Here is a 26,893-nt window from a genome sequence, read left to right as displayed (position 1 = left end):
ATTTATATTATATAATATAAAATATATAATAATAATAATTTATTATACATTTATTTTTTATTTTTATAAGTTCGATGGATTGACAAGTCTAATCCGTTATTGATCCGTCGGATTTTGAATGGGTCAAGATGGAACGGATTAAAAATTAGACGGGACGGATTCAAATTCGGATCCATTATTTTTTTACCAGATAAATTCTGGGATTGACTAAATCCGGTTCAAACCTGTCCCGTTACCCATCCCAAACTGTGGATGCTCATTGCTCAGTAGAGGTCCTGAGCGTCGCTCGTGCCCTTTCGGCTTTCGCCATCCTCATCGCCTCGAGTTCCTCCACCGTCGGCCACCCTATCAAGGTTCGTCTCCGTCCCACTTGGGGCATTCTCTGCTGCTGATCTCCGTGCGACAGGACTGCATTGCAAGCTGCGAGTCTAGCTTCCCCCGCAACCGCACGACCTTCGACGATTCCAACCGACTTCCTCCAATATCAGTTCGACCTGAGGCACCTCAGACGACTTCTGATGATTTTATGACATTTTTAGAGCAAATTTCGGGTCCCTTTTGTCGATTCAGATATAGATCGGCCGATCCGGATTGGAATGGCCGATCCTGGTTGGAATTGGCCGATTCCGCGAACCCTTATCTAAGCCTAATTTTCTATTTATTGAAATTAGCGGCGTTAGCCTTCTTGAAGATGTTGAGAGTAAGTTGAAAATTGAGACCAAGTTGCTTTCTTGCAGATCAGTATGGCTACCGTTCGAAGTTTGAAGATCAAGACAGCAACTTGCAAGCGTATCCTTAAGGAGCTCCGTTCGTATGAGAAGGAAGTCGAGAAAGAAGCTGCCAAAACTGCCGATATGAAAGAAAAAGGAGCTGATCCTTACGATCTAAAACAACAGGCAATTTGCTTCCATTTTTCCCTTTGTTTCTCTCTGCTCTATAGCACTACACTGTTTTGCAGTATATTTATTGGATAGTTCCATAAAATTGTTTCGGCAAATTACTGAACCATCGTCAAAGTTGCCGAATATCCAAATAGCGTAGATAAGTTTTAAAATTACCAAATCATGAGAATTAAACATATGAACATGATAGTTGAGGGCATGGATATAATTAGGAGAATTAAACAAACACATGAGACCCGGTTTCATGTCTTTTTGAGCTTTCTAGATCCATCAGTTGGTTTCGGCCAAAATCGGCCGATGGACCAAGACAACTCAGAAAGACATGGAACTAGGTCCTATGTGTTCGATTGGGGTAGGCACGAGCAAAGAGCGGAGGGGCAAAAGCCGAATTGGATATTTGATTTGATAATTTTGAAACTACCTACGTGATTCACTGATTTGGGTATTTGGTAATTTTGGTTACGTGGTTCAGTAATTTGCCGAAATTATCTAAATGATACTTTCTCTTCACTAAGAACACACTAGTCATGCTCTTCTTTGTAACCCTGGAAACTTTTCTTACCAATAGATATTTACCAACATTGTTATTTAGACTCTATTCTTAATACAGTTTGGAGTTTCATTACTGATACCACTTGCGATGATATTTTTGTTGGTAATAGTGACTTTATTTAACATATGAGTTCCTCATTATTTTTACTTCTTGTATATAAGCCATTATAATTTCCTTTTTCTGATTCATGTCTGGGTTTTTCATTTAATGATAACTGCTTACAACTTGGTGCTTTTGGATGATCCTCATCAGTTGTGGATGAGCTGAAGTATTTAAATATCTGCCAAGTGCATTTTCAGTTACAAAACTCACACATGTGAAGTTTTTCTTTCTGAAACTTAAGTTTGGTTCTTGACTAATCAGGAATGTCTGTTAAATCTTATGAAAATAGACTTTTAGTATAATTTAACTAAGCACACAAAAGAGCAAGGATAAAGGATGAGAGGCGGTTGAAATCTGGAGAAAAAGGGAGTGACGATATTAAGAAGAGTGGAGTTTAGAAGCCCATGGAGTCATGCATATGGGAGAAAAGATGATTTCATTGGTATGAATCACATTGATCCCCTTACTCCACAATCTACATCTCAGACATCCAATTGTTACTTCAATCTTATCAGTTTCAATTGTTCCTACTTCCCCATTTGCTGTAAAATAAAATAAGATTGATTGGACAAAAATGGCAAGTAGAAAACAGTTAGGGAGTTCAAAGCAAGAAAATATGGGAACTGCTTGAGAAAATTGTTGTTTATTGTTAAGTACATTTCGTAACATAGTGAACTATGGGTAAAGAAGGATCCTAGCGAAGGATCCTTTGCGGATACTAAAGGCAGGCCAGGCGGTATGGGCTAAGGATCCTAATCATTCTTTTTGTATTTTCTTTCAAAAAAGTTCCTTTTATCCATTATCTTGATTTTTATATTGGTTATATTTTTTAATTGAAGTACATACGCCGCTGTCTACTGAATGGATGAATTTTGTAGTTCCATGTTTGCAACATCATCACTTAACAGTAAATGGATCAAATGGATTGAAAAGTAAACGCCAAAATAAACAAAATATTCATGCATTCCTAAGTGCAAATTGGTGTTTCATTCGATCAGGATGGTATCTTGGCTATTGATGTTTTTTGTTTAAGAACTTTATGCTTCACACTGTTCTTTTCTATGGTTCTTGTGATACAAGAGCAAAGAGTGAGTAGTTATCGGCTTACCTAATAATTACTAGGCGTGACAAATTGATTCAATTTGACCCTTTGTCATGCATGAGCAGGAGAATGTGTTGGCAGAATCAAGAATGATGATCCCTGATTGCCACAAACGACTTGAAGCTTCTCTTTCTGATCTAAAAGGAATATTGGTAGGCAATGATGTTGCTATTTTCTGTAAATATATAACTCTTTGCCCCTTCCTTATATGCTATTATTACAGGCAGAGTTGAAGGAACAGAATCTGCAAGGAGCGGAGATCGACGAAGGTGACAGCACGGTCGTGGAAGTGGAAGCTTTTTTTAGAGTGGCAGATGAGTAGCACTATGAACTAATATGTATGCTACTATAACGTTTGACATTGTCTTATGCTGATTGTCTTGGTACCTTTTGGGCATTGACTACTACTTTGAGTTTGCAATATCATCTTTCTATGGATATCTCTGTCACTAGAAAATCGATGTGAACCTCAAACTGTCTTCTCAGATGCCGTCTTCTACGCCGAATGGGGAAGCATTTGCTTTTCAATTACGTTGATATATAATTATCCAATATTTTATACAAAAATAATACTTTATGCAAAAAAAATAACTGTCACGTTGTTTTGGTTTTGCACAAAAGAAAATGTTTTACGTGAGTAAAGCTTGGGTCCAATGCAAGTATTGATATCAAAAACTCTGAATTAGAAATTAAAATGTATTTTTGCATATATTAAGAAAATAATATTCCAATTGTAGCCCCTGAAAATCATATTTTGATTTTATCTGAATGATATCTTGTCAACTATGATCGTGATCATGTTTTGGTAAACGTAATTCTGAGGATAAAAGATCGAGCTGGACTTGCTACTAGAGAGATGATTCGATTCACATACAGATATAAATACTGCTTCCGATTATCTCACACGCCTTATTTAGAAGGGCGCTTAGCTAAGACTAAATCGTCAAAATTTACCCACTTTTAAAATGTGAGACCATCTTAGGAGGGCTGCTAAAATGACGGCTTCATCTTTTGTCATCCGATAATACAACATTAAAAATTTGATCCCATTAAGATGATACAATCATGAATTCTATTGAGAATATAAAAATTTGATCGATTAAGAATTTGAACATTACCTAATGCAAGCTTAAACCTTCACCACAATAGCTAAAATACCATTCATGGTTCATACAGTTTAGTTTTGGGGTAAAAAAGCAGGTCACTATAATTCAGAGCCTGTAGGCACCATACCCTCCTAGACTGGAAGATCCATAGCCACTGAGAGACGAAGATAGGTACCCTGAACTTGATAAGCTGGGGTAAGATGATCGGTAATCAATGTCGAGGCTGCTATAGCCCCTGGATGCTGGTTCTTTATGCCCAGTTATAACATCCTGTAATAATACGAATCAATGACGGTGAAAGAGAATACTAGTGGAAATGTTGCAGTAGCAAGAACAGTTTCAGTTTTAGTAAGCCACAATTATGAAACACGGGAAACAATAAAACTACCTCAATTAGCCGCTGAGCAGTTTGAATCTGAGTTGAATTGCCTTTTATCTCAATTACTATTTCATCAGGTACAGTTCTACTTTCCTCAAGTGTAATAACAGCTCCACTTGTACGGCGTATGAATGATATATGTCCTCCTCCAATACCAATGATTTCCTCCACATATGCAAGGGGAATCTGCATGGTTTGGGTGATCTGCAAAGCAAGAAAAACTTACCAACAGAATGCAAGGGTTCCAAAGAATTACAAGAGGAGTTCATCAAGCAGAACAAGCATTTAGTCTAGAGAAGCATCTAAAAGCAACCTGAGAAATCAAAGAACCAGCTGTACGCCCTAGTGCTGGTGTGCGTGTTGCAGAGGGATCTTGACCATATATTGACAATCTAGCACGTTGGTATGGCAAATCAACTGGAGTTCTATTTTCCAGATGCAGTAAGTTCGATGAAACTGGGAAATCCTTTCCAGATCCAGTTTGTTGAACAGAATGAATCAAGGATTGTGTTTTATCAACCCAAGGCTCTTTTGCATGATCGTGCACTGCTGGTGGCACAATCTGGAAGGAGAACAGCATACTAAACTGAGTTTGTGCCATTCAACAACAGCCTGGTTTTTCAAATCATATAAGACTCGACAAACTTACGCTCTTTTCGAACAGAGGCAATATGCTGTGATCAACAAGAAATTTTCTGAGGTGAGCAAGTACTGCTCCAAGTGCTTTCAGAGCCTTTGAAGTTTCACCTTGTATATCCACAATTCGTTCTTCTGCAGCTGCATATGGAAGTTCCTCTAGCAAAACAAGATTCAGGTACAACGAATGATCATGAAGAAAGGTGAAAAAAACAAACAGAATTATGGTGGAAAGAACAAAGCCATAAACCTATTGCATGTAGCACTTGGCTATTTATTACTATTCAGAAGATATTTTTAGGTATCCACCGCATGAAACTTTTAGCCCGTTTCTTTTATGAAAAACGATGGTACGGCATGGTTCCAGAACTAAGAAGAATCTGGACACGTGTCCAGAGACACCTAGGATTACAACATATGCACACCTGGAAGTATTCAGAACTTGATAGTTCCAGTTCAAGGAAAATAAGAGAAATTCACAGGGAGTCCATAAAACTTAGCACTTACACAAATGAAATCGTCAGGCTAAACACCCAATTACAGAAAATGAGGTGTAATATAACAACCCTTCAGTTTACTTTATAGATCCTTTTACATTATGAGACTCTATCACTTACTATATCATTATTTATACTTAAATAAATTTTATTTTATTTTATTATTACTAACCAAATTTTTTTTAGTTTTCCTTTACCTCGTTTGATGTACGTGTTTATCATAGTTTCACATCACCTAACGGGAGCATTTACAATTCCGACTTTCTCTCAAATGCTCTCGTTCTTATTCTATCCATCCTCGTTTATCCACACATCCACCTTAATATCCTCATCTCTGCAACTCTCATCTTCTGGCCATATGCTCGAGTCATAGCCCAACAATCAACCTCATATAACATAGCAGGTCTAACTACGATTTTGTAGAACTTTCTTTCAAGTTTAGAGATATTTTATGATCACATAAAACATTCGATGTTCTCCTCTATTTCAATCATCTTCCTTGTATTCTATGTAAGACATCTCTCTCAATCCCACCATCGTTTTACAAAAATGATCATAAATATTTAAAACTCTCAGTTTCAAATAACTCGTCATTTCCTATCTTAACAAATTGTTTCATTATGTCTAATATTGCTAAACTTAAATTCCATATATTCTGTCTTTATTCTACTTAAATATTTACTCCTTCACGTGTTTCATCTGCCAAAACCATATCATCTACAAATAACATACACCACAGCATTGTGTCTTGAGTGAATTCGTCCATAATCAATGTAAAAAGATAAGGACTTAAAGTTGATCCTTAATATAATTCTAACCTTATTGAAAATGCTTCAATTATTTCGTCTGAAGTTTTTACTCTGGTCGTTACATCCTCATACATATTCTTAATTAGTTCAATATATATTACTAACACCTCTCTTTTCTAAAATTTTCCATATTATTTCTTCGGACTCTATCATAAGCTTTTTCTAAGTAATACCATATAGATCTTATTTGTGCTCCCGATATTTTTCAATTAGTTATCTAAGAAGATGTATAACTTCTATTGTCGACCTTCCAAACATAAACCCAAATTGATTTTCAGTCTCCTTCCTTAATTATTTTTCTATTACTCTTTCCCAAAGTTTCATGATATGACTCATTAGTTTAATACCCCTATAGCTTGTACAATTTTGTATGTCTCCCTTATTTTTATATAAGGGAACTAGAGTACTAATCAAACATTTTTTCCATTTTAATATTACGTCAAATAATTTTGTAAGTCATTCAATACCTTATTTTCATAGGCATTTTCATACCCCTATCGAAATTCGCCTGGTCCAACGACTTTTCTATTGTGTACCATATTTAAAACTTATTCTACTTTTAAAGTTTAAATTCTATGATAAATTTTAAATTTCTATACTTATTTGACCTACTTAAATTACCTAAGTTAACTTGGCCCTAAACCTTCATTAAAAAGTTGATAAAAATAACACCTCCATCGTACTTTTATTTTTCCATTGTTTATTAGTATCTTATTGCATTCATCTTCAATACATTTTATCTGGATAAGATCTCTTGTTTTCCTTTCTCTCCATTTAACTATTTTATAAATGTCTCTTTTCGCTTCTTTTATATCTAATTTTTGATATAATTCACTACTTTCTTAGCTTCTTTCTTAGTTATTGTTCCTATCCCAAAGCGGAGAAGATGACAAGCTGGGATCTGGCTCAACGATTGACGAGGCAAAAACTTCACGTGGTCTTGCAACACAAAAGCATCAATGCCAGACCAGGAAGGGTTCCTGACGTTGGCCCTCAAGTCAATTTCCGATGATGTGGGAGAATAGTAAGAATATTGTAGCTAAACGTATAAAATAACAAAGTTGCATATACCTCTTCCGGTAGATGGGAACCCCTTTTTATAGTGTCACTGTAGTGTCTGTACACGTATCTCAAAGCGTGTGCATATTTCCCCAAACATCCTCTAAAACACCAAGTCAAAAAGTGTCCTGACATCTTTCCTCAAGCGATCATGCATATCTCTGACGACAGGCTGGAAGCTTCTAAAGTACGATTTGTCTGCGGAACATGCTTTGATGTTAGTGACACAAACCTCCAAAAGAGTACGAGGAGATACGTGGATGAGACCAGCGGTAAGCCGATCAATGTCTGCTCGGCCGGGACACCTCTCGATCGTGCTGACTAGCACAATCTCCCTTCACTTATCTTTTCCGTTATCGAAGGGCTACCTCTCATCTGGACAGACACGCATCCCGCTTTGTAGGAACGATGGTCGGGAGATGCACTACCTGTTTGTTTCTTATAACCTTATGTTGTCTGCATAGCCCGGCTCGTCCCTTCAGTCGTGTCACTCATCCGACCATGACTTGGCCAAATGGCCAACTTTGCCTGATCTATGGACAACGTCCTTTTACCTTCCTTGACTTTGACCTCCACGTTAGCCGAATTATAACTAGCATTTTGATGCATTATTTTTATCATTAATTTTCATATTTTAATTCTCTCATATGGTTAATTGATGATTCTTATCATGTTTATTGAGTTGGATTCATATTATGGGCTTTGTTATAATTCTTCCTATTTTTATGGATTTCTACTTATAATTGTGCACTTTTATTTTATTTTATTTTTTTTACGAATTGAGCTTAAGTTGAACCAAATTAAAGCTAAAGGCTTGGGTAAGGAAAAGTCTAATCTGAAGAAATCTAAGCCAACAGATTAAATCTGAAGCAAATTAATTAAAAGGCTCAGATCTGGTTAATTATGACCGTTCATCAAGATCTGGTTGATTTTGATCCATCTGTATAGATCTGGGATGATATGAGTCGTTCATTAAGATCTAGCCTTCCTGATCAGTCAACTGGTTCCAGCCGATCTTGACTGTTCAATCAGATTTGATGTCATCCATTCACATAGATTTGGGATAATCCTGGCCGTCCGATCATATTTGGGGAAATTAAACTCACGAAGCACAGTAACCCTAGGTTCTTGTTTTTTCGCTTCGAATCTTCTTCTCGGCTGCCTCTTGGGCGAACGCCCCGAACGCTTCTCTGCTCCCATCGCACACCATCAACGGCTGGCGAAACCATCTCCACCCCCATCGTCATCGGCCGGGATCCACCTCCACAGCAAGCTTTCCCTCTTCTCCGTCTAGCACCATCGAAGACCTCTTCTCTTCGGGTTAGAAGAAGGGATCAAGCCTGTTACCTCTTCCACCTTGCCACGTCTTTCATTAGTCCCGAATGGATCTGGCATCCTCCACTGTAAGTCAACACCAATGAGTTAAGGTGATTCCTTTCTTAGTTGGTCAGCATCCTCTTCATCGGATCCACAGCCGCCCTCCAACAGGTCTTAACGGAACCAAGTTGGGGTTCCCCATCACCAGAAATCAGTAGAGATTTCGTCATCTTCTTCATCCGATCAATCCATCGTCCGTTCTTCCAACAAAGCAGCCCACATTCAAACTCCATCACAACTATACAAAGCAAGCCCGGTTCATTTTTGTTTGATGTGTGATTTGATTATTTACTTCGTTGATGTTTGATTGCTTGCTTGTATTCATGTTTTAGTGCTAGTATGATTTCATTATTGGTTGAATTGTAATTGACTTGAACTCTCCCATGTTTTAGATTTGCATGTATTCATTTTATTTCGATTCTTGCTCATAAGGTGTTTGACAAATGCTTCTTCCAATAGTTAGGTTTAAATTTGTGCACTTTATTTTGCTTAATTTCTACATGTCTTATCTCTTTCAATTGATATGAGTTATGTTCTTTGTTTGGATGCAATTAGGTTAAATTAGATTTCTTTAATGCTTTAGATTTCATTCAATGCTTACTTTATGTTGCTTTAATTTACTTGCAATCATAGTTTAAGTTAGACTAGATTTTCATACTTGCATTGCTCTTTTGTTCATTAGATTTAATTTCATGCTTGTTTTGCTATTTCATATTATAGTTTAGAACTCAAATCCAACCCCTCCATTTTCATATTAAAAATTCAAAGAAATAATCAATCTAGAAGATATCATCCTATCGTTACATTCCTTGTGAAACGACCCGAGTCATCCCTATACTACTTTAGTGTGGAGAGGATTCGGTAACTTTAATTATAATTTGATAAACTCCCGTAGTATGACACTCGAGCTCGTATCAGACTCCTCTTCAACACCGCATCACAAATCTTCTCCTTTAGTCTAGTCGAAGGAGATTGCAAGTTTAACTAACTAAACAGTTAGTGTGTTCTGGAACTCTTTCTTCCCGACCGGGTGTTCTAGGGTTTAGAGTCACCGCTCTGCTGTAATCTTCACTGCTTAAGGGTTTATAGCCGCCACTCGACTGTAATCTTCACTTAAGGGTTTATAACCGCTGCTCGGTTGTGATATTCCCTGCACAAGAGTTTATAGCCGCCGCTCAACTGTATCATGGCCAACACTTAGCCGTTATTTTGACTTCCTTCTAATCTCTAACCGCTCAACCCACGTAGTGCCTTTTAATTGAACGTCACCATAATTTCTTGAAAGTCATTCAAATCCTCAACCATTAATGCCAAGCACGCTTAGCCATGCCCTATAATCATGCTCTCTACTTCCTCATTAATGCCACTTGTAACTGAATGACACGTGTCACCCTTGCATGTCGCCGCATGCGTGATGTGACAGGCAAATGTTTGGGTTTAATGTGACGACTGCCTTTTCGAATTCAACGGTCACGATGAAACCTCGTTTTCCAAAGCCTTGAATCGGACGGTCGTAGGCAGCCGCAGATAGGGTTTTTAAACCCTTAACTTTTCTCTTCATCCTCGTCTTCTTCTTTCCTACTTCTCAACCTAAGTTCGACGCCCACGCATTCCTTGTCAGTAAGCTTCCTCTCTTTTCTCCCTTTCAACCTTTTAGTTTATGACAGTCTCTACTTCTCCACTCCCAGCCATCCCCAGGCTATGGTACACCTCCACCGAGTCTAAATTCAATGGTGATAAGGTCGACCAAATGAAACTGACCTATCATTTTCCCGATAATTATAAAATTGTCATTCCCTCTGCTTATGACCGCCCTCATACGTCTCCTGATAGTTTCTTTCTCTTCCTTAAAGACCAATTTTTTATCGGCCTTCGTTTTCCCATCCATCCTTTTTTTTCTGAAATTTGCACATACTTTCAATTCCCATGCATCAGTTAGTGCCTAATTCCTTTAGACTACTGTGCGAGATTGTTGTATTATTCTGTCTATACAGGATTCCTCTTGTATCTCGCGTTTTCCACTACTTCCATTACCCGAAGTATTTTGAGCCTGATACCTTCCTCTTCCAAGTCCGAGTGGGCGCTGTATATTTTGACAAAATGTCCTCCTCCAATAAATACTGGAAAGAGCACTATTTCTATGTTCGTTTACCCGCTCAGCCAGCCTTTCCGACCGGCTGGCAGATCGAACTATCGAAAGCTCCCCCGCTCACGAGGTACCGAAGTGCGCCAGCCTACCTCTAAGCAGCCACAAGTCTGGCCAGTCAAAAATACCATATACAGAGGTGCTCTTGGAGGGAGTCATGTATGTGTTCGGACTAAAGCCCTATCCGAACACGGCTGCCCGTCCCTCTAGGTATGCCCATTCTCTTCCTGTCATCTTTGAATCTAGCTGATTTCTCTTTCTCTTTTGTAGATCGAATCATGAACCGCGTGTTGCTGAGTGTACATGAACCGCGCGTTGCTGAGTGACAAGTGTAGGCTCTCCGATGCAGACATCAACACCAAAGGAGTGGCCGAATTGGAAAGTCACAACCTGTTGCCGATCAAGCAATCCGACGAGCCAACCAACGAGGCAGGGGAAGCTGGGTGGCGGCCAACGATGCAGCAGTGACTACTACGAGCTGCCTCCCGAGTGCCCCTCCATGGCGTCGATCGCCATTCCATCTAAATCGGGCACGTCGAGTTAGCCGTTGATCCAACCCCGCAAGCGAAACCGAGCAGAATCCTCCTCTCGTTGGGCGACCTCGATTCTACAAGCCCGGGCTCCAGTAACGACTTACTGACAATTTAAGGCAATCCTTCGCCTACCAACCGATGAGTGGCGCCGTTCAGATGATGCTGAGTCGCGCTCCCAACCTCAAATTATAATTCAAGGTCCTCTAGCGCAGATATGGGCGGATGCTAGGACCCGAGCGACACCTTCTAGTTTGGGGACGTTGCTGACGATTTCACCTAGAAATCAACTGGCTTAAGTTTAGCGAAGTCTTTTTTTACCATTTCCGATCGGAACTAACTAGCTTTATTCGGTTTGCAGTTCTGGGTAGAGAATCTGGCTATGTGCCAACGGCTAGCCTTCCTCGAACACGAGAACCAGCAGCTTCAAGCGCCAGCCGAGTAACCGGAGACCTCACGGGCTAGAGTCAAGCAGCTGATCGCAAAGCGAGCTGACCTAGCTCAAAAAAGATTTAGACACGAGCTCCGAGCAATTTTTGGGATCCGAGCGGGCGCTCACACTCGAAAAGAACAAAAAGCATGATCAGACCCTCCAGCTAGACCGGCTAACCAAGCAAACTCACCACTTCGAGTCGAAGATAAATTCTGCCAATGCCAGGAAACTCCGAGCCATCGAAGATCCGGAGACCAAAAACAAGGAGGCTCGGGTCTTGGCTAAAAAGCTTAAAGAGGCAAAAGAATCACTCGCGGCGGAGCAGGTTAGCCGAACGACGGAACAGGAGCCAGGAGGGGAGTGAGCTCCAGCTTGGGAAACAAAAACGAACAATAGACAAGCAAGCTGTCGAGTTGCCTGCATTGAAGGCTAAGTTGGTGTCAAATGCTACATTCAACAAGTTCAAGGGGGAGGAACTCGATCAGCAGGAATCTTTCAGGGTGAAGTACATTTGCTCCCCTGAATTCAACGAAATGTTCACTGACCAGACTCTCCACCTCTTTGACTACAGTATTGATAGACCCTCCAACAATTGAAGGACGACGACTACCTTTCGTCCAATCTATCCAGCAAAATTATAAAAACGGAGAATTTTATATTCGCTCCCCGACGACGTGCTCAACTACCTCACCTAGTTTCTTTTATAAGTTTATCAGCAGTTTTTTATACCCACCAAGTGCATTTTGTAAAAAACTTTAAATATGAATCCACGCGCTCCTGTTCAACGCTTTTAAGTTCTTTGTTATGAAGCCTTGCAATCCCTTAGCTTATCCTTGGCCTAGTATACTTGGCTCTTTATATTTGTCTGTGTTGTATGCCAAACAAAATTACAGCTTAACCGAGCGGCTCGTGCCTCTTGAGCACTTAGTGCAAATGCCTAGCTCGCTTATATCAAAGTCAAGCTGCAAGTGAGTCTTTGACACTTAGGCGCGAGGACTTCGCTCACTTATAACATAGCCGAACAGCACGTGAATCTTTGATACTTCCCTGGCCGTGGTGCGGTAGGCCTACATCACGCTTGACAGTTTATCTACCCAGCTTCCCCCAACGTGGTCGAGCCGAGTTCGAAGCCTTCTGAAGATTTCTCTGTTGGTGACTTCCGCTTGGTCATTGCTTTGAGAGTAAACTACTAACGTGAAAGCCTGCATAATACCATAATCTGCACACCACTCTCTGAGCTTCCGCCCTTGAAATTGCCTTCCATTGTCGGAGACAAGTTTGTGAGGGACGGCGAACCAACATATAATGTTATGCCACAAGAACATGATAACTATATGTTCGGTTATCTTGGCGAGTGACTCGGCCTCCACCCATTTAGATAAGTAGGCCACAGTCATAAGAAGAAATTTCCCTTGTCCCGTCCAATAGAAAGGACTCCACAATGTTCATACCCCACTGGTCGAACAGGCAAGAAACAATAGATGCTTCAGTTCTTCCATAAGTCTATGCGGTATGTTCTGATATTTCTGGCAAGACAAGCAAGTTGCTACCGTCCGAGTGGCATCGGCTTATAGAGTAGGCTAGAAATAACCCACCAACAAGATTTTTCTTGCCAATGAACGACCGCCCGGATGACTGTCACAAGAGTCTTGGTGAACTTCTTGCAGGATGCACTGAATGCCCTATGTTCCGATGCACTTCAGCAGAGGTATTGAGAAAACCCTTTTATATAAGTGGTCTTCAACTAACGTAAACTGTCCGACTCTCTTTTTTATTAACCGAACCTACTCTCGGTCGGCCGGTACACTGCCCGATTGGAGGAACTCAGTCAAAGGAGTCCGCCAATCGCTTGAAGTCTCCCTTTCAATTGGCCTCTCAATTTAAGCTACCAACATTACCTGCTCGATAAGTTTATCCAACACCATTCGGGTTAAAGACTTGCTAACTTGACCAGCTTGCCCGCATATTAATTCTTTGCTCGGGGAATTTTCTGGATAATCACTTCTTGAAACATGGCCTTTAATTTCTCGAACGCCTCAGCATACAGCCTTAGTTTGGCATTGTTTATCTCAAAAGCTATTGCTGCGCGGCCAGTTGAGAGTCCTAGTGGATAAGGACTCGGGTGGATCCCACATATTTCACTGCTTGCAGACCGGCGATTAGTGCTTCATACTTTGCCTCGTTGTTTGTAGCCCGGTAGTCTAGCCTAAACAGACAACTGCATTCTGTCTTCGCGTGGTGATATCAAAAGTATCCCACTTCGCTGCTCTGCCGGGTGGGCGACCCGTCCACGTATATCTTCCAAGTTGCCTCCGGATCAGTGTTCTGTATCTCAGTCACAAAATCGGCTAAGGCTTGCGCCTTGATCGCCAACCTGGGTTGATACTGTATGTCGAACTCGCTCAGCTTCGTGCCCACTTGATCAACCGACTGAATGCTTCGGGGTTGAGGAGAACTCTTCCTAAAGTATTGTTAGTTAGTGCAATTATTGGATGTAACAAAAAGTATGGGTGTACCCTCCAATAGGTGAGGACAAATCCGTACGCCAGTTTCTCGAGACAGATGTATCGGCATTCAGCATCTTTCAATATGTGGCTCAAAAAATGCACCAACTATTGTTCAGCGTCGTTCTGTCGCATCTGAGCCAACTACCCGCTCTGTGAACGACAAGTACATCCAGAGCGGCTCGCCAGCAATGAGCTTTGCCAGTACGGATGAAGTTAAATAACTCTTTAGATCCTCCAGCGTCTTGTCACACTCTACGTCCTATTAAAACTTCGTAACTCGACGTAAAACCTTGAAGAAAGGGTGGCTCCAATCGGATTTGGATATGAACCTTGACAAGGTGGTTTCGACTGGTTAGCGGCTGAGCTTTCTTCATGTTCCGTGAAGGGAGCATGTCCTTGAGCGCCTTCACTTTGCTTAAGTTTACTTCAATCCCCCGCTCGGTAATGATGTAACAAAGGAATCACCCACTTTTTCCCCCGAATAGGCACTTGCTCGGGTTGAGCCTGACTTCATACTTCTTTAGCGTTCGACATGTTTCTTCTATGTCTGTACAAAGGTCAGCAGCTCAGAGAGATTTTATCAAAATATCATCTACGTATATCTCCATGTTTCGGCCGATCTACCTTCGAAATACCTTGTTCATCAGCCTCTGGTAGGTGACTCCGGTGTTCTTCAAGCCGAACAGCATGACATTGTAGTAGAAGGTTCCGTCCGTCATGATAAAACTGATCTTCTCTTGATCCTCCTTGGCGAACGGAACCTTATGGTAACCCTTGTATGCGTCCAACATACAGATCAGCTCACAGCTGGCCCTTCGGGCAAACCTTGTTCAGATCGCAAAAGTCGATGCAAACTCGTCATTTGTTGTCTGGCTTGGAGACTAACACAATATTAGCAAACCAGTTCGAGAACTGAACTTCGTGGATGTGTCAGGCTTCAAGTAACTTATCTACCTCCATTCGGATGATCTGATTCTGTTTCGCACTGAAGTCGCTTTCCTTTTGCTTCATGTGCAACTCATGCTATGCTACGCTCGACGAGATTCCTGGGAACTCGTGAGTCGCCCATGCAAACACATCGTCGTTTTGACACAAGCAAGCAACCAGCTCTGCCTTTTTTCTGCACTCAGGTCGGCTGCAATGAAAGTTGTGTCTTTCAGCTGGCTGAAATGCACTTGGACTTCTTCCTCGTCACAGACCAGCATAGGAGGCTCTTCCAAAATTGCATTTACCTCCGGCCATTGAGCCATCTGCGCGGCCCGTGACTCATCTTGACCATTTCGACGTAGCACCGCTGAGCTAGTCGCCCTTAACTTCGCCAACCAAGTTATCCACGAGAAACTTGATCTTCTGGCAGAACGTTGACACGATCGCCTGGAACTCGTTCCGATCGACCCAGTATGACATTGTAGGCGGACGGGGCATCCATCACAATGAAATTCGTCATCCTTGTCCGTCGGAGCGGCTTCTCCCCGAGGGATATGGCCAGCCGAGCCTGGCCGATCGGCAACACTTCATTGCTCGTGAACCCGTATAAGGGCGTTGTCATGGGCTGGAGCTCACTCCGCTCGATATAAAGCTGCTCGAACGTCTTCTTAAATATGATGTTCATCAAATTTCTTGTATTCACGAAGGTACGGTGAATATTATAATTAGCAATTGTTGCCATGATGATTAAAACATCATCATGAAGGACCTCTACTCCTTCCAAGTCCCAAGGGCTAAAACTGACCCCTCTGCTTTCTCTTTGCTACACCCGACAACGTGTATTTCCAATCGCCGGACGTGTGACTTCGAAGCCCTATTGGATTCACCGTTGGTCGGGCCTCCCGCGATCATACCGACGTCGCCCCGAGCATCAAGACTTGGAGAGACCTCTACTCCCTCCAAGTCCCGAGGGCTATAACTGATCTTCGACCCCTCTACTTTCTCCTTGCATCACAAGACGTGTATTTCCAGTCGCCAGGTGTGTGACTTCGGAACCCTGTTGGAATCACCATCGATCAGGCCTCCCACGATCAGACCGATGCCACCCCGAACGACGTTGCTTTAGTTCTCTTCTTCCTGAGTTGACGGACATGATCGCTCAATAGATGCTCGTGCAGGCCTTGTGTACTCTCTTCGTGAGGGCTGCTATCGGTGCTGCTCATCTCCCAACCTGCCTTCCTCATGTTGTCCTCCTGATCGGTTGTGATACGGGCGTCAAGGATCAGCGGCGAAATCTTAAAGGCGTCGGTTAGCGTGACTTTGGTTTGAGCTAATAGCAATCTTTGGTATTGCGTTGGTGATCAATGATAGGAACAAACTTTGTCCGCTAGGCCTCCACATGTTGAACTGCATGGGTCCGGGACTCTTGATGTTGTGGCACGGCTCCCGCTCGGGGCCCTTTTGGTGGTTGGTGTGTATGGGCCGCGCGACATTCCGAGGCACCAATTGGCTCGGGAATCACTTCCTTCTTCCGAGCCGCCTAGGCCTCCTCCACATTGATGTATTCGGTGACCCACCCGAGCAGATGATCGAAATCTCTTAGGGGCTTCCGGATGACTAAGTGAAAAAACTCATCGTCTACAAGTCCTTAGGAGAAAGAACTCACCAAGATTTCCGGAATGGTCAATGGAACTTCCATGGCCACTTGGTTAAACCTCTTAATATAGGCTCGCAATACTTAGGCCCATGTTTAACCGCGAACAACTTGACATTTGTCTTTTGATAGCGGCGACTACTTGCAAAGTGCTGGAGGAACGCCGTTCGAAAATCTTTAAAGCTGCATATCGATCCGATGGATAGCATGGTGAGGAATACCCGGCACTTGACTCCATTGGTAAACTGGTGGAGTGTGGCCATGTTATCAAATTTGATCAGGTGATCCTCTGGGTCAGTTGCTTCTGTGTACTCTCCGATTGTCAATAGCCTATAGTGTCGTGGCAGTTGGTCATCCAAGATCTCTTGGGAGAACTGTCTATTTATCCGCTTGGGAGAGTCATCAAGCCGAGGTGCTTTTCCTTTCCACCAGTCCCGGACGAGCGCGTCCTCTGAAGAGGAACTTTGTGGTTTTTCCGCTCGACCCTACTCTTTTGAAGACCTGCGGAATAATGCACGATGGTAAGGGATTGGTGTGCTTGGCACTTCTCTGAAGGCGCCGGTTGGCCTGTTGTTTGTCTTGCGAACAGCGAGATTTTCCGCTCGACCTCTTGGATCAGCTTGCTGCCTTGTCATTGAGGTTGTAGGGTTGTTTGCTCGGTAATCAGCTGTTGTCTGCTGCTCTACCATCTTTGTAGTTCGGGCTTGTATCAATAGCTTCAGGTCTTCTTATGTTAGCGTCACGATAGTGAGTCGTCCAGCATCTTCCATTTTGGATGCAGGTAAAGTTGCCACAGACGACATCAAATATGTTCCTGTCTGAAAGCGGAGAAGATAGCAAGCTGGGGATGTAGCTTCACGGTTGACGAGACGAAGACTTCATGTGGTCCTGCAACACAAAAGCATAAGTGTCGGGCCAGGAAGGGGTTCCCGACATTGGCCTTCTAACACTCGTCAGTTTCCAGTGATGTGGGGGAATAGTAAGAATGCTATAGCTAAAGCGTGTAAAATAACGAAATGACGCATACCTCTTCTTGTAGATCAGAACCCCCTTTTATAGTGTCTGTGCACGCATCTCAAAGTGTGTGCATGTTTCCCCAAACGTCCTCTGAAAAGACAAGTCAAAAAATATCCCGACACCTTTCCTCAAATGAGCATGCATATTTCTGATGCGACAGGCTAGAAACTTCCAAAGCAAGGTTTAAAATTTCAACCCGTGCCAAGGTTTCGATCCTAGACCGGAACGATATGATTTCAGTATCGTATCGTATCGTGTCGATATAGTTTCAGTACTTTTTAAATATATACTATATTAATTAAAAAATAAAATATTTAACATAAATATTTAAAAAATAAATAATATAAAAAATAATCTTTAAAAAAGGAAAAGATATGAAAATAGATAAATAAATAAATAAAAATTTTATTACAATTTTTAAATTAAAATAAATGAAATATAAAATTAATTAGATAATTTTATTAGGGTTTAATAAAGTCTCTTTAGATTATCTCCATCATAGCTAGGAGTTGATTAAAATAATTAATCTAAATTTAATTAAAAAAATCCGAAATCCGACAACACTCGAGAGTTCGCGTGACTTCAGCGCTGCCACGAGATTGCGAGACCCTTCGGTCATGGCTGCGGGGATTGCATGACTCCTCCGGCGCAACCACGATGGTCGTGCGACCACTCTGTAGCGGCCGTAGGGTCACGCGACACATCTACAGCGACGGCAGAAGGGTTATGCAACCCTCACTGCTGTTGCGGGGTCGAGCTACTCTTCTGTTGCGACTACGGGGTCGTGCAACACGTCGAAGTTGTTGTGGGTCTGGTGCCAGGGTCGTACCGGTGTCGATCGCCGGACGGAATGAGATATTTCGCCTGTTTCGACTGTCTCGGCACGGTACTTTAATCCATATTCCAAAGTAGAGCATGCTCTATTATCAGTGGCACAAACCTCCAAAAAAGTACGAGGAGATGCATGGGCCGATCGACATCCGCTTGGCCAGGACACCTCCGCGGTTTGACCAACACAATCTCCTTCACTTATCTTTTTTGTTATCGAAAGGTTGCCTCTCATCCGAACAGACACGCCTCTCGCTCTACGGGGACGGGGCCGGGGGATGCACTGCCTGTTTGCCTCTTATAACCTTATGTTGTTCGCTTAGCCCGTCTCGTCCGTTTGAGCATGCCACCCAACCGGCAATGACTTGGCCAAACAACCGACTTTGCCTGATCTGTGGACAACGTCCCTTTACCTTCCTTAACTTTGACCTCCACATTATCCGATTTTCTTTACTTTGACCTATCTTTGATGGACCCCTCTTCATCACCGCATTAGCTATTATATATTCTTTTAAGTCTTCCTCGTTCTTATATATATATATATATATATATATATATATATATATATATATATATATATATATATATATATATATATATATAAAATTCCGTATAAGCTATTCGTTTTTTTCGTCACTTTCTCTTGTAACTCATTCTACCACCAAGATTCCTTACTTAGGTAGTGCATGTCCCTTTAACTCAAAAAGTATCTAATTGAAAATAAAAATAAAAATAAAAAAGATTGCGAAAAAGCCACTACTGAAAGAATATTTTTCTTAAAACTTAAAAAAGATTCCAACAGTAAATTTTAATGTAGATATTTAAGGATATATAAGCGACTACATAAGCAAGGCTACGTTCTTAGACAATTTAGGATCATTAGAAAATGTCCAACAGCATTTGCTCATAATTCAAGTGCTCAAAAATTTGAATAATGTATCAAAAATCAGTCCACACCACTCATATGCTACAATCTATATTTTTGTATCTAAAATCTAAATAAAGAAATATTAATATTCATTTCAATAGAGCAATAGGAGTAAATAGCACCTGACTGTGCATTTATGTTAGTCAAAAGAGGGGTTGGACACTAATCGTTCATATCCTAGGCATGCAAAGTAAAGAAAAACCATGTTATAGCTTTAGGAAACATTTGTTTCGCAACTCCTACATGTCATCTGTAAAAAATAAAAAAAAAAAGTGTCTGGATGTACCTTTAGACAGAATGCGTACACTAGCACCAGAATTTTCTTGTATAGCTTTAACTGACGAACCTTGCTTTCCTATTAAAGAAATTGCTTGGGATGATGCAATCAATAATTTAACTGAACATGGAGTAGATGGACCATCATCCTCTGAGATGTCATTGACACGCTTGAAAACTCTTAAAGCAGCATCCATTGCAGGCGATAATGCTGCCTCTGGTTCTTCTCTTGCTGATACCAAAACCTAAGTATGAAGGTCAAAACCACACTAATTATCAAGACTAGCATTATACAGAATCTGTATAACCCAAATTCAGAACATGAAAGATTGATCTCTCTAGGAGGTGGCTTAAATGATAAGTACAATTTTTGGCATCACATGCTTCTTTTGTGACAGAAGCAAACTACTAATTAATGGGTAAGAGCCAGAACTACTAATTGATCTCCTTTGAGTAACATAGAACTCCTTTAGTATCACATATAAGGAAGTTTTTCAAGTATTTGAAGGATAATGTGTCAAAGGTGGTCTTCAGAATTAGCCTAGAGAGCATTATGCCATCCAAGTACACCACTATAAAATTTGTCAAGATAATATGGAACAACTGGATTCGTCAAGGTGCAAAAGATAGAAGGTGCACTTGGTGAGTTCAAACAGCATGACCGAGAATTTAAAGCTCCATGGCTAGTCACATCATTAGTGAATGACATAATTGACGGTTCAATATCATGTCAACAGTTAAACTTTAAAAAGTTGCCCTGGAATAAGACATATGAGATAGTAGTTCTTCTAGTGATCTTGTTGGGTGCCCAATGGTCCCTAAAGAGGAGTAGGTAGGGATGGCAATTCATGTTTTGCCGTGTTAATCATGTAATAAACTAGCCATGTTATTCAGGTTAACAAAAAACCAAAAGATAAAATGTTAAAATAATTGCATATATATATATATATATATATATATATATGAACTAAAATTATTATTATTTTTTAAATAAATTATCCTCATAAACATGTCATGTGTCAACCCATTTATATATTTGGCTCATATTATGTCATTTTAAAGTTGTCTCTATAATTTGTTTCCTGGTTGGGTGGTGTTATAGGTTGATAGCACAGTAGGGGGAAACAAGAAGATGTCAATTTCTCTATTAGAACAAAGAGACTGCAAGATGATTTTATTTGCACCAACCATTTTCCCAATATGAAGGCGAGAGGATGCTGGCAAAGTCAAAAGAAACATATTGCTATTGGTGGGAAGGCCGAGTAGGCATAATCCTAAGGAGAATTTCAGGAGAACATTGCACTGGAGGGCCCCAAAAATTTAGGCATGAATTATATTTTTCACACAAATCTGAAATAAATGTTAACTATATAAAAGGAAGGTATCAAGTAAGGTACCAAATGACTTTCACAATATGGTACCAACTCAGACTATAATTGCAATGGAACACCAAGGATATTAAGCATGAAAACACACTCTTCGAAGCAATTATATATGTGCCAAGGAAAAGAAAAATCTATGTAAAGCATCACCCAACCACATTTACACGTCTTCTCAAGTCCAGTTGGCTTTAACGCATCTTAAGGTAATCCAGAAGACAAAGTGGTTTAGATGAGGGGAAAGCTATACATCAAAGATGACAAATGAACAAAGAAACAAGAAAATGACTTGGCAAAAAGAAAAATAAATAATTGAATCAACTAAAAAGAACAATATAGTAACAAAAGATGACTCATTTGTCCAGTTTCCGAAGGTGGAACTATTGCAGTTTTAAAATCAAAGCGACACGACTGATGCCGGACGTATAGAGATTTGCAAGCATCCTCGCCCTCGTAATTTTTGAACTAAAACCCTAAATCTCTTCCCAGAACCAGTTTTTTCGGTTTGGCGCACATAAACGTAGCATCCCGTACTAATTTGTGCGTGTGCGCTTAAGATAAAACCCTAGAAGAACCATAAGAGATGGGACTCACGATGCGTTCGGGAGTGCCGACAGCCCCTTCGAGAATACGGACCTTGGCGCGGGTCTCGTCGCAAATTTTCTTAATAAACTCACCCTTTTTTCCAATGATGCTTCCCACCTTGGTCACGGGCACGATGAGGCGGAAGACGTTGTCCCCTGGCCAGCCAGGCCACTTCTGTTGCTCGACGGGGACAGCTAAGGGTGCGTCCGTCCCAGTGGGAGGGTTAGCCTCCATCTTGGCCTCGACCGCCTGAGCAGACTCAGGGTCTGCGGCGCCGCCGTCGGTGTCCGTCATGACAGTGAGGATTCGTGAGATTTGGTGGAGAGGAGCACTGGGAAGGGACGGAAGAAGTGTTTCACTGGGCCTGAAAAATGATGGATAATAATGGGCTTGGCTAAATAAAGGGTTGCCCAAATAATTAAAGAGTAATTATAATTATTAGTTAACCATAAATAGCATTACTCTTCAACTTTAGGAATCCAATATTTTCAAGGACATCCAAGATAAATATTTAGGATTAATCTATTTCATCAATTAAATATCAAATTCATCAAATATTTCAATTTTATAATAAAATATTTGAAATCAAATATTTATAAATCTCATCTATTAAATATTTGACTCTTAAATATTTTAAATTTTATAATTAAATATTTTAGCATTTAAATATTTACGAGTTCATTTTTATTCTATTAATTTCCATTAATTTTATATTTAAATAAAATTAATAATATTTTTTTATTCTTCAATTTAAAAATTAAATAACAAAAAATTGTAAACAATTAGAAAGAGCAGCACTGGTGGGCCGTGCTGCTGGCCCACCATTTCACTGTGTATCTGTGCTGCAGCTTATTTTTTAAAAAAATAAAAATAAAAATGGAAAAAAAAATACCTTCTAATATATCCATCTTCAATATTCAAAGAAATATCCTAATATCATGGATGCCGGTAAAAATACTCCTTTAAAAAAAAAAGAAAAAGGAAAATTCAAGTATACTGGCCGTTTACTGCCCACGAAGAATCTCCACGTATTTATAATATAACTCATTAATATAGAAGTACATAAACATTAATACTGTTAATAATATTGGAGTCCCAGCCAAAATGGCACGCCGGCCTCTGCAATCCATGGCTGGCCTTGAATAAAGCTATCCACCGTGAAAGGCGCCGCCTCGCTGTCCTCCCTCAGCACGTGAAACCCCGGCCACTTCACCCTCCTCGCCGTCTCCGCCCCTTCGCCCGTGTTCGTGTAAGTTGTATTCCTCATAAAACAACGTCGCCAACGCGAAGTCCCCGTCCCACTTGGTCCAGCCCTCTGGGTCCACCAGCCCATCCAAATCCGCCTTCACAAACACCGTCGTCGAGTACGTACCTCTTCCACGGTCTCCCCAGGTAGACCCTGAACCCCCACTTCGCACCTTCGAAGTCCTTCGTCGCTCGCACTCTTGATGCGTGGATCGCGATACCCGTGTTCTGGTTGGGGTTTACTGAATATGAATTCGAGGGTGCCGTGGACTTGGCAGTCCTGGTAAAACTGACGGAGGGAGTATTAGAAATTAAATTTTATTTTATTAATAGAGATTAAAATGAGATAAGGTGGCACTTCTCGATAAGAAGATTGGGATAGCATTTGATAAGAATGAGAGTTCGTGATAAGAATATAGGGATAAAATTTGATGATATGATAATTTTGATAAAGATAAGAGTTAGTAGAGAAAGAATAAAAAAAAAAATTTAGCACTTATCCAATAAGTCTATAAATATGTACTTTTTTTCAATGAATGAAGTAAGTTGAGACTGATTTGTTTTATTCTTCTCCTCTTTCACGTAGAGATTCTCCTCCTCCACATAAAGTAGATTTTCCTTTTAGAACTCTTTTATTTTTTCTCCTATAATTTCTTTTTTTCCAACAAAGTGGTATTAGAGTCATGTCTAATGGAGGTATGATTTCCTTCCAAGTTTTAGTACTCAAGGCGTGTAATTATGATATTTAGAGTATCAAGATGAAGACGCTTCTTCGGGCTCATGATGTTTGGGAGGTTATAGAAAAAGGCTACGTTGAGTCCTGTGATGACTCGGCATTATCTCCAATTGAAAAAGATAGTCTGAGAAATTTAAAAAAGAGAAATAAGAAGACTCTCTTCCTCATTTATCAAGCTTTAGATGAGGACCAAACAAGCATGGGAAAAGCTCCAAGTTTCATATCAAGGAAAAGAAAAGGTAAAAAAGGTACGACTGTAGACATTAAGAAGTCAATTTGACCTTATTCGTATGAAAGAAGGTGGGTTGGTATCAGATTATTTTTCTAGAGTTTCTATCATTCCAATCAACTAAAGAGAAATTAGAAGAAATTAGAAGAAGTAACTATCATTGAGAAAATTCTTCGATCATTGGATTGAAAATTTGATAGTATTACAACCATCATCGAAGAAACCAAAGATCTACAAGCCATGACGATAGAGCAACTCCTAGGTTCATTACAAGCCCATGAAGAAAAGAAGAAGATAAATGAAGAAATTACACAATAACTCTTGAAGATGACTCTTCAACCGATAAAGAAAGATGAAAGCTTTAGTAATAATAGAAGTCGACGTGGAAGAGGTCATGAATATGGTCGAGGTTGCCCTAATGACCAAGGATGGATCTCCAACAACAATAACGAAAGAAGAGAAAATTCAACAAGAGGACGTGGAAGAGGGCACACAAACTCGAGATATGATAAATTTCAAATGAGGGCTATAATTGTGACAAGTTTGGGTATTATGCTAAAGAATGTAGATCGCTCAAGAATAAAGCATATGAAAGAGCAAACTATATGGAAGAAAGGAAAGAGGAGGATTGCACCCTACTGATAGCATATAAAGATAATGAAAGAGGCGAAGATACAATCTGGTATCTCGATGGTGCAAGCAATCATATATGTGGAAAAAAAAAATGTTCGTAGAATTTGATGAATCAGTTGGTGATAATGTATCCGTTGGAGATAAATTAAAGTCGAGGTGAAAGGCAAAGGTAACATTCTCATCTGTTTGAAGAATGGAAAACATGAATTTATCTCAAATGTTTTCTTTGTGCCAAATATGAAGAGCAATATTTTGAGCTTAGGACAACTTTTGAAAAAATGATATGATATTCATCTAAAAGATTATATGCTTATCTTGAAAGATGGTATTGCTTGCTTGATTGCTAAGGTGCCTATGTCAAGAAATAGAATTTTCTTGCTTAATATTTAAAATAATGTTGTCAACTGTCTCAAAACTTATCATAAAGACATCACTTGGCTATGCCATCTCCGATTTGAGCATCTCAATTTTGGAGGACTAGAATTTCTTTCAAAGAAAGAGATGGTGAAAGGACTGTTGGAGACCGTTGATTGGCTAGAAGGGGGTTGAATAGACCTGCACAAATTAAAAAGAAATACCCTTCTCGGACTTATAACTTAAACAAACACTAGCATAAATAATTAAATAAGCAGAAAGACGAGGATAACAGGATTAACCTGGTTACAACCGGGGAGGTTGTTAATCCAAGGAAGTTGAAGCACAATAAAGATCTCCTTCATACAGAGAAACCTCTTACAGCATTCAAGCACAGAAAATGAGAGACTAAACTAAACAAGAGAAGCGTACAAGTGTTGAATATCAAATTGCTTGTTATATATAGCTTCTTGGACCAAGGCTATATTTATAGCCTTGGTTGGGGCGCCTGGAGGGTTCCAAGCGCCTAGAAGTGGATAAAATTTTATCCCCTTCGCAACGAATCACGGTCAAACGTGATCTGGTTAAAAGTCACATTCCCGGCACCCAGAAAGGTTCTGGGCGCCCGGACTGGTCTAAGCTCTCTGCTCCGGTTCTGCTCGCCTCGGTCCAGATCTTCCGCTCCGCTTGCTTGGGTGATTTCAGCCAACCGAAATAAGGTTCACCCGAACTCAATTTTGGCCTTCTAGAGCAGGCTTCCGCTTCGGCTTCTCGTCCCTCAGAATCGTCGCATGCCTCCTTCTCGCCCTCCAGCGTACTCATCTGTAGCTCTTCGTCCCTCGGCGCACCGAACCCGTCGGCTCTCTCCCATGCCGACCTTCTCATTGGTTGCGTCTCTTGCTCCTCGAGCAATCTTCCGCTCTGACTTCTCATCCCTTGGAAACACCACACGCTCCCTTCTTGTCCGTCGATGTACTCTTCCGCAGCACCTTGTCCCTCAGACACATCGAACCAATTGGCTCTCTCTCTCGTGTCATCCTTCTCACTAGCTACGTCTTTCGCTCGACTTCCTGTACTCCTAAGTTTTTGCACACTTAGACACAGGGTCAAAACACTACAGGACCTAACTTAACTTGTTTGATCACATCAAAACAACCTGGGGTTCCAACAATCTTCTCCTTTTTTATGTATGCAACCCAAGTTAAGCTAGGGTAAACCAACATAAATCAAGAGTAATAAATTTTGCATGAAAGTGTAAAAATTTGATCTACCTCCCTCTACACTTAATATTTTCCTTCTCCCCCTTTAATCACATAAAAATTAGGGTATCACAACAAGTCTAAGGGTAATAACTTTGAAAACTTTGAAGATTATTTTTGAGATCACTAAAAAGAATTTGCAATAATTATAAAAACTTTAAACTTTGAAAATTTTCTAAGTAAAATTCAAGCAGAAAGAAAATTTCTAAGTTAAAAACTTTGCAAAAGAAATTTCTAAGTTTAGAGAACTTTGCAAAAAAAAAAAATTGAGTAATTTATAAAAAAAATTTGAAAAGATTTTTTTAAAGCATTATCTAATTTCAATTTAATGCTTTATTAATTAGTCAATTAAACATTTTATTTCAATATTTGGCTTCCAGACTGTGGCGAGGAATTAGCCCTTCTTGGTTATTAGATCATCAACCACTTCTAGACAAAGCCGCATAAGGAAATTAAAAGCTTAATTTTTTCGTTGAAAATGCTAAATCTAAATTAAAGTTCAAGTAAAACAAGACTTTGAAACTCAATATAGGTTCCAGGTAACCAGAGTCGGCCCTAGGCTAGGGCTACCAGGGCACCTGCCCAGGGCCCAAAAACTCTTAGGGGCCTATTTTATATATATAAACATTATAGATATATGTATATATCTTAACATTTTTTTTCTTTAACTTATTTTTTATAAATGTTATAGATATATATATATAT

At 40.3% G+C, this 26,893-nt stretch overlaps 2 protein-coding genes across 2 annotated transcripts; one reads left to right on the top strand and one right to left on the bottom strand.

Annotated features, from left to right (window-relative positions):
- Positions 1 to 226: 226 nt before the first annotated feature.
- On the top strand, positions 227 to 3,097 carry LOC122012258 (tubulin-folding cofactor A-like). Its single transcript, XM_042568735.1, has 4 exons — positions 227 to 353; positions 738 to 896; positions 2,725 to 2,811; positions 2,883 to 3,097. Exons 2-4 carry the CDS (start codon positions 744 to 746, stop codon positions 2,979 to 2,981), a joined length of 339 nt encoding a protein of 112 aa, XP_042424669.1. The 5' UTR covers positions 227 to 353; positions 738 to 743; the 3' UTR covers positions 2,982 to 3,097.
- A 550-nt stretch (positions 3,098 to 3,647) lies between these two features.
- LOC122012256 (RNA-binding KH domain-containing protein PEPPER-like) lies at positions 3,648 to 22,094 on the bottom strand. The gene is made up of 6 exons (XM_042568734.1): positions 21,742 to 22,094; positions 19,779 to 20,013; positions 4,794 to 4,939; positions 4,458 to 4,706; positions 4,154 to 4,348; positions 3,648 to 4,035 (listed from the first exon to the last, which is right to left on the bottom strand). Exons 1-6 carry the CDS (start codon positions 22,024 to 22,026, stop codon positions 3,871 to 3,873), a joined length of 1,275 nt encoding a protein of 424 aa, XP_042424668.1. The 5' UTR covers positions 22,027 to 22,094; the 3' UTR covers positions 3,648 to 3,870.
- Positions 22,095 to 26,893: the final 4,799 nt, after the last annotated feature.

The sequence above is a fragment of the Zingiber officinale genome, chromosome 8A, assembly GCF_018446385.1.
Source record: "Zingiber officinale cultivar Zhangliang chromosome 8A, Zo_v1.1, whole genome shotgun sequence".
Lineage (NCBI taxonomy): Eukaryota > Viridiplantae > Streptophyta > Magnoliopsida > Zingiberales > Zingiberaceae > Zingiber > Zingiber officinale.
The sequence above is the reverse complement of the archived record's forward strand: the minus strand, read 5'-3'. Positions and strand labels throughout refer to the sequence as shown.

Excerpts from the sequence above, each read along its gene's own strand:
- LOC122012258 (XM_042568735.1), top strand. The coding sequence starts at position 744 with ATGGCTACCGTTCGAAGTTTGAAGATCAAGACAGCAACTTGCAAGCGT. Across the intron at positions 897-2,724 it reads CTTACGATCTAAAACAACAG|GAGAATGTGTTGGCAGAATC; the intron begins GCAATTTGCTTC and ends ATGCATGAGCAG. Across the intron at positions 2,812-2,882 it reads CTGATCTAAAAGGAATATTG|GCAGAGTTGAAGGAACAGAA; the intron begins GTAGGCAATGAT and ends CTATTATTACAG.
- LOC122012256 (XM_042568734.1), bottom strand. The coding sequence starts at position 22,026 with ATGACGGACACCGACGGCGGCGCCGCAGACCCTGAGTCTGCTCAGGCG. Across the intron at positions 20,014-21,741 it reads TCGGCACTCCCGAACGCATC|GTTTTGGTATCAGCAAGAGA; the intron begins GTGAGTCCCATC and ends CTTCATACTTAG. Across the intron at positions 4,940-19,778 it reads TGTACGCATTCTGTCTAAAG|AGGAACTTCCATATGCAGCT; the intron begins GTACATCCAGAC and ends TTGTTTTGCTAG.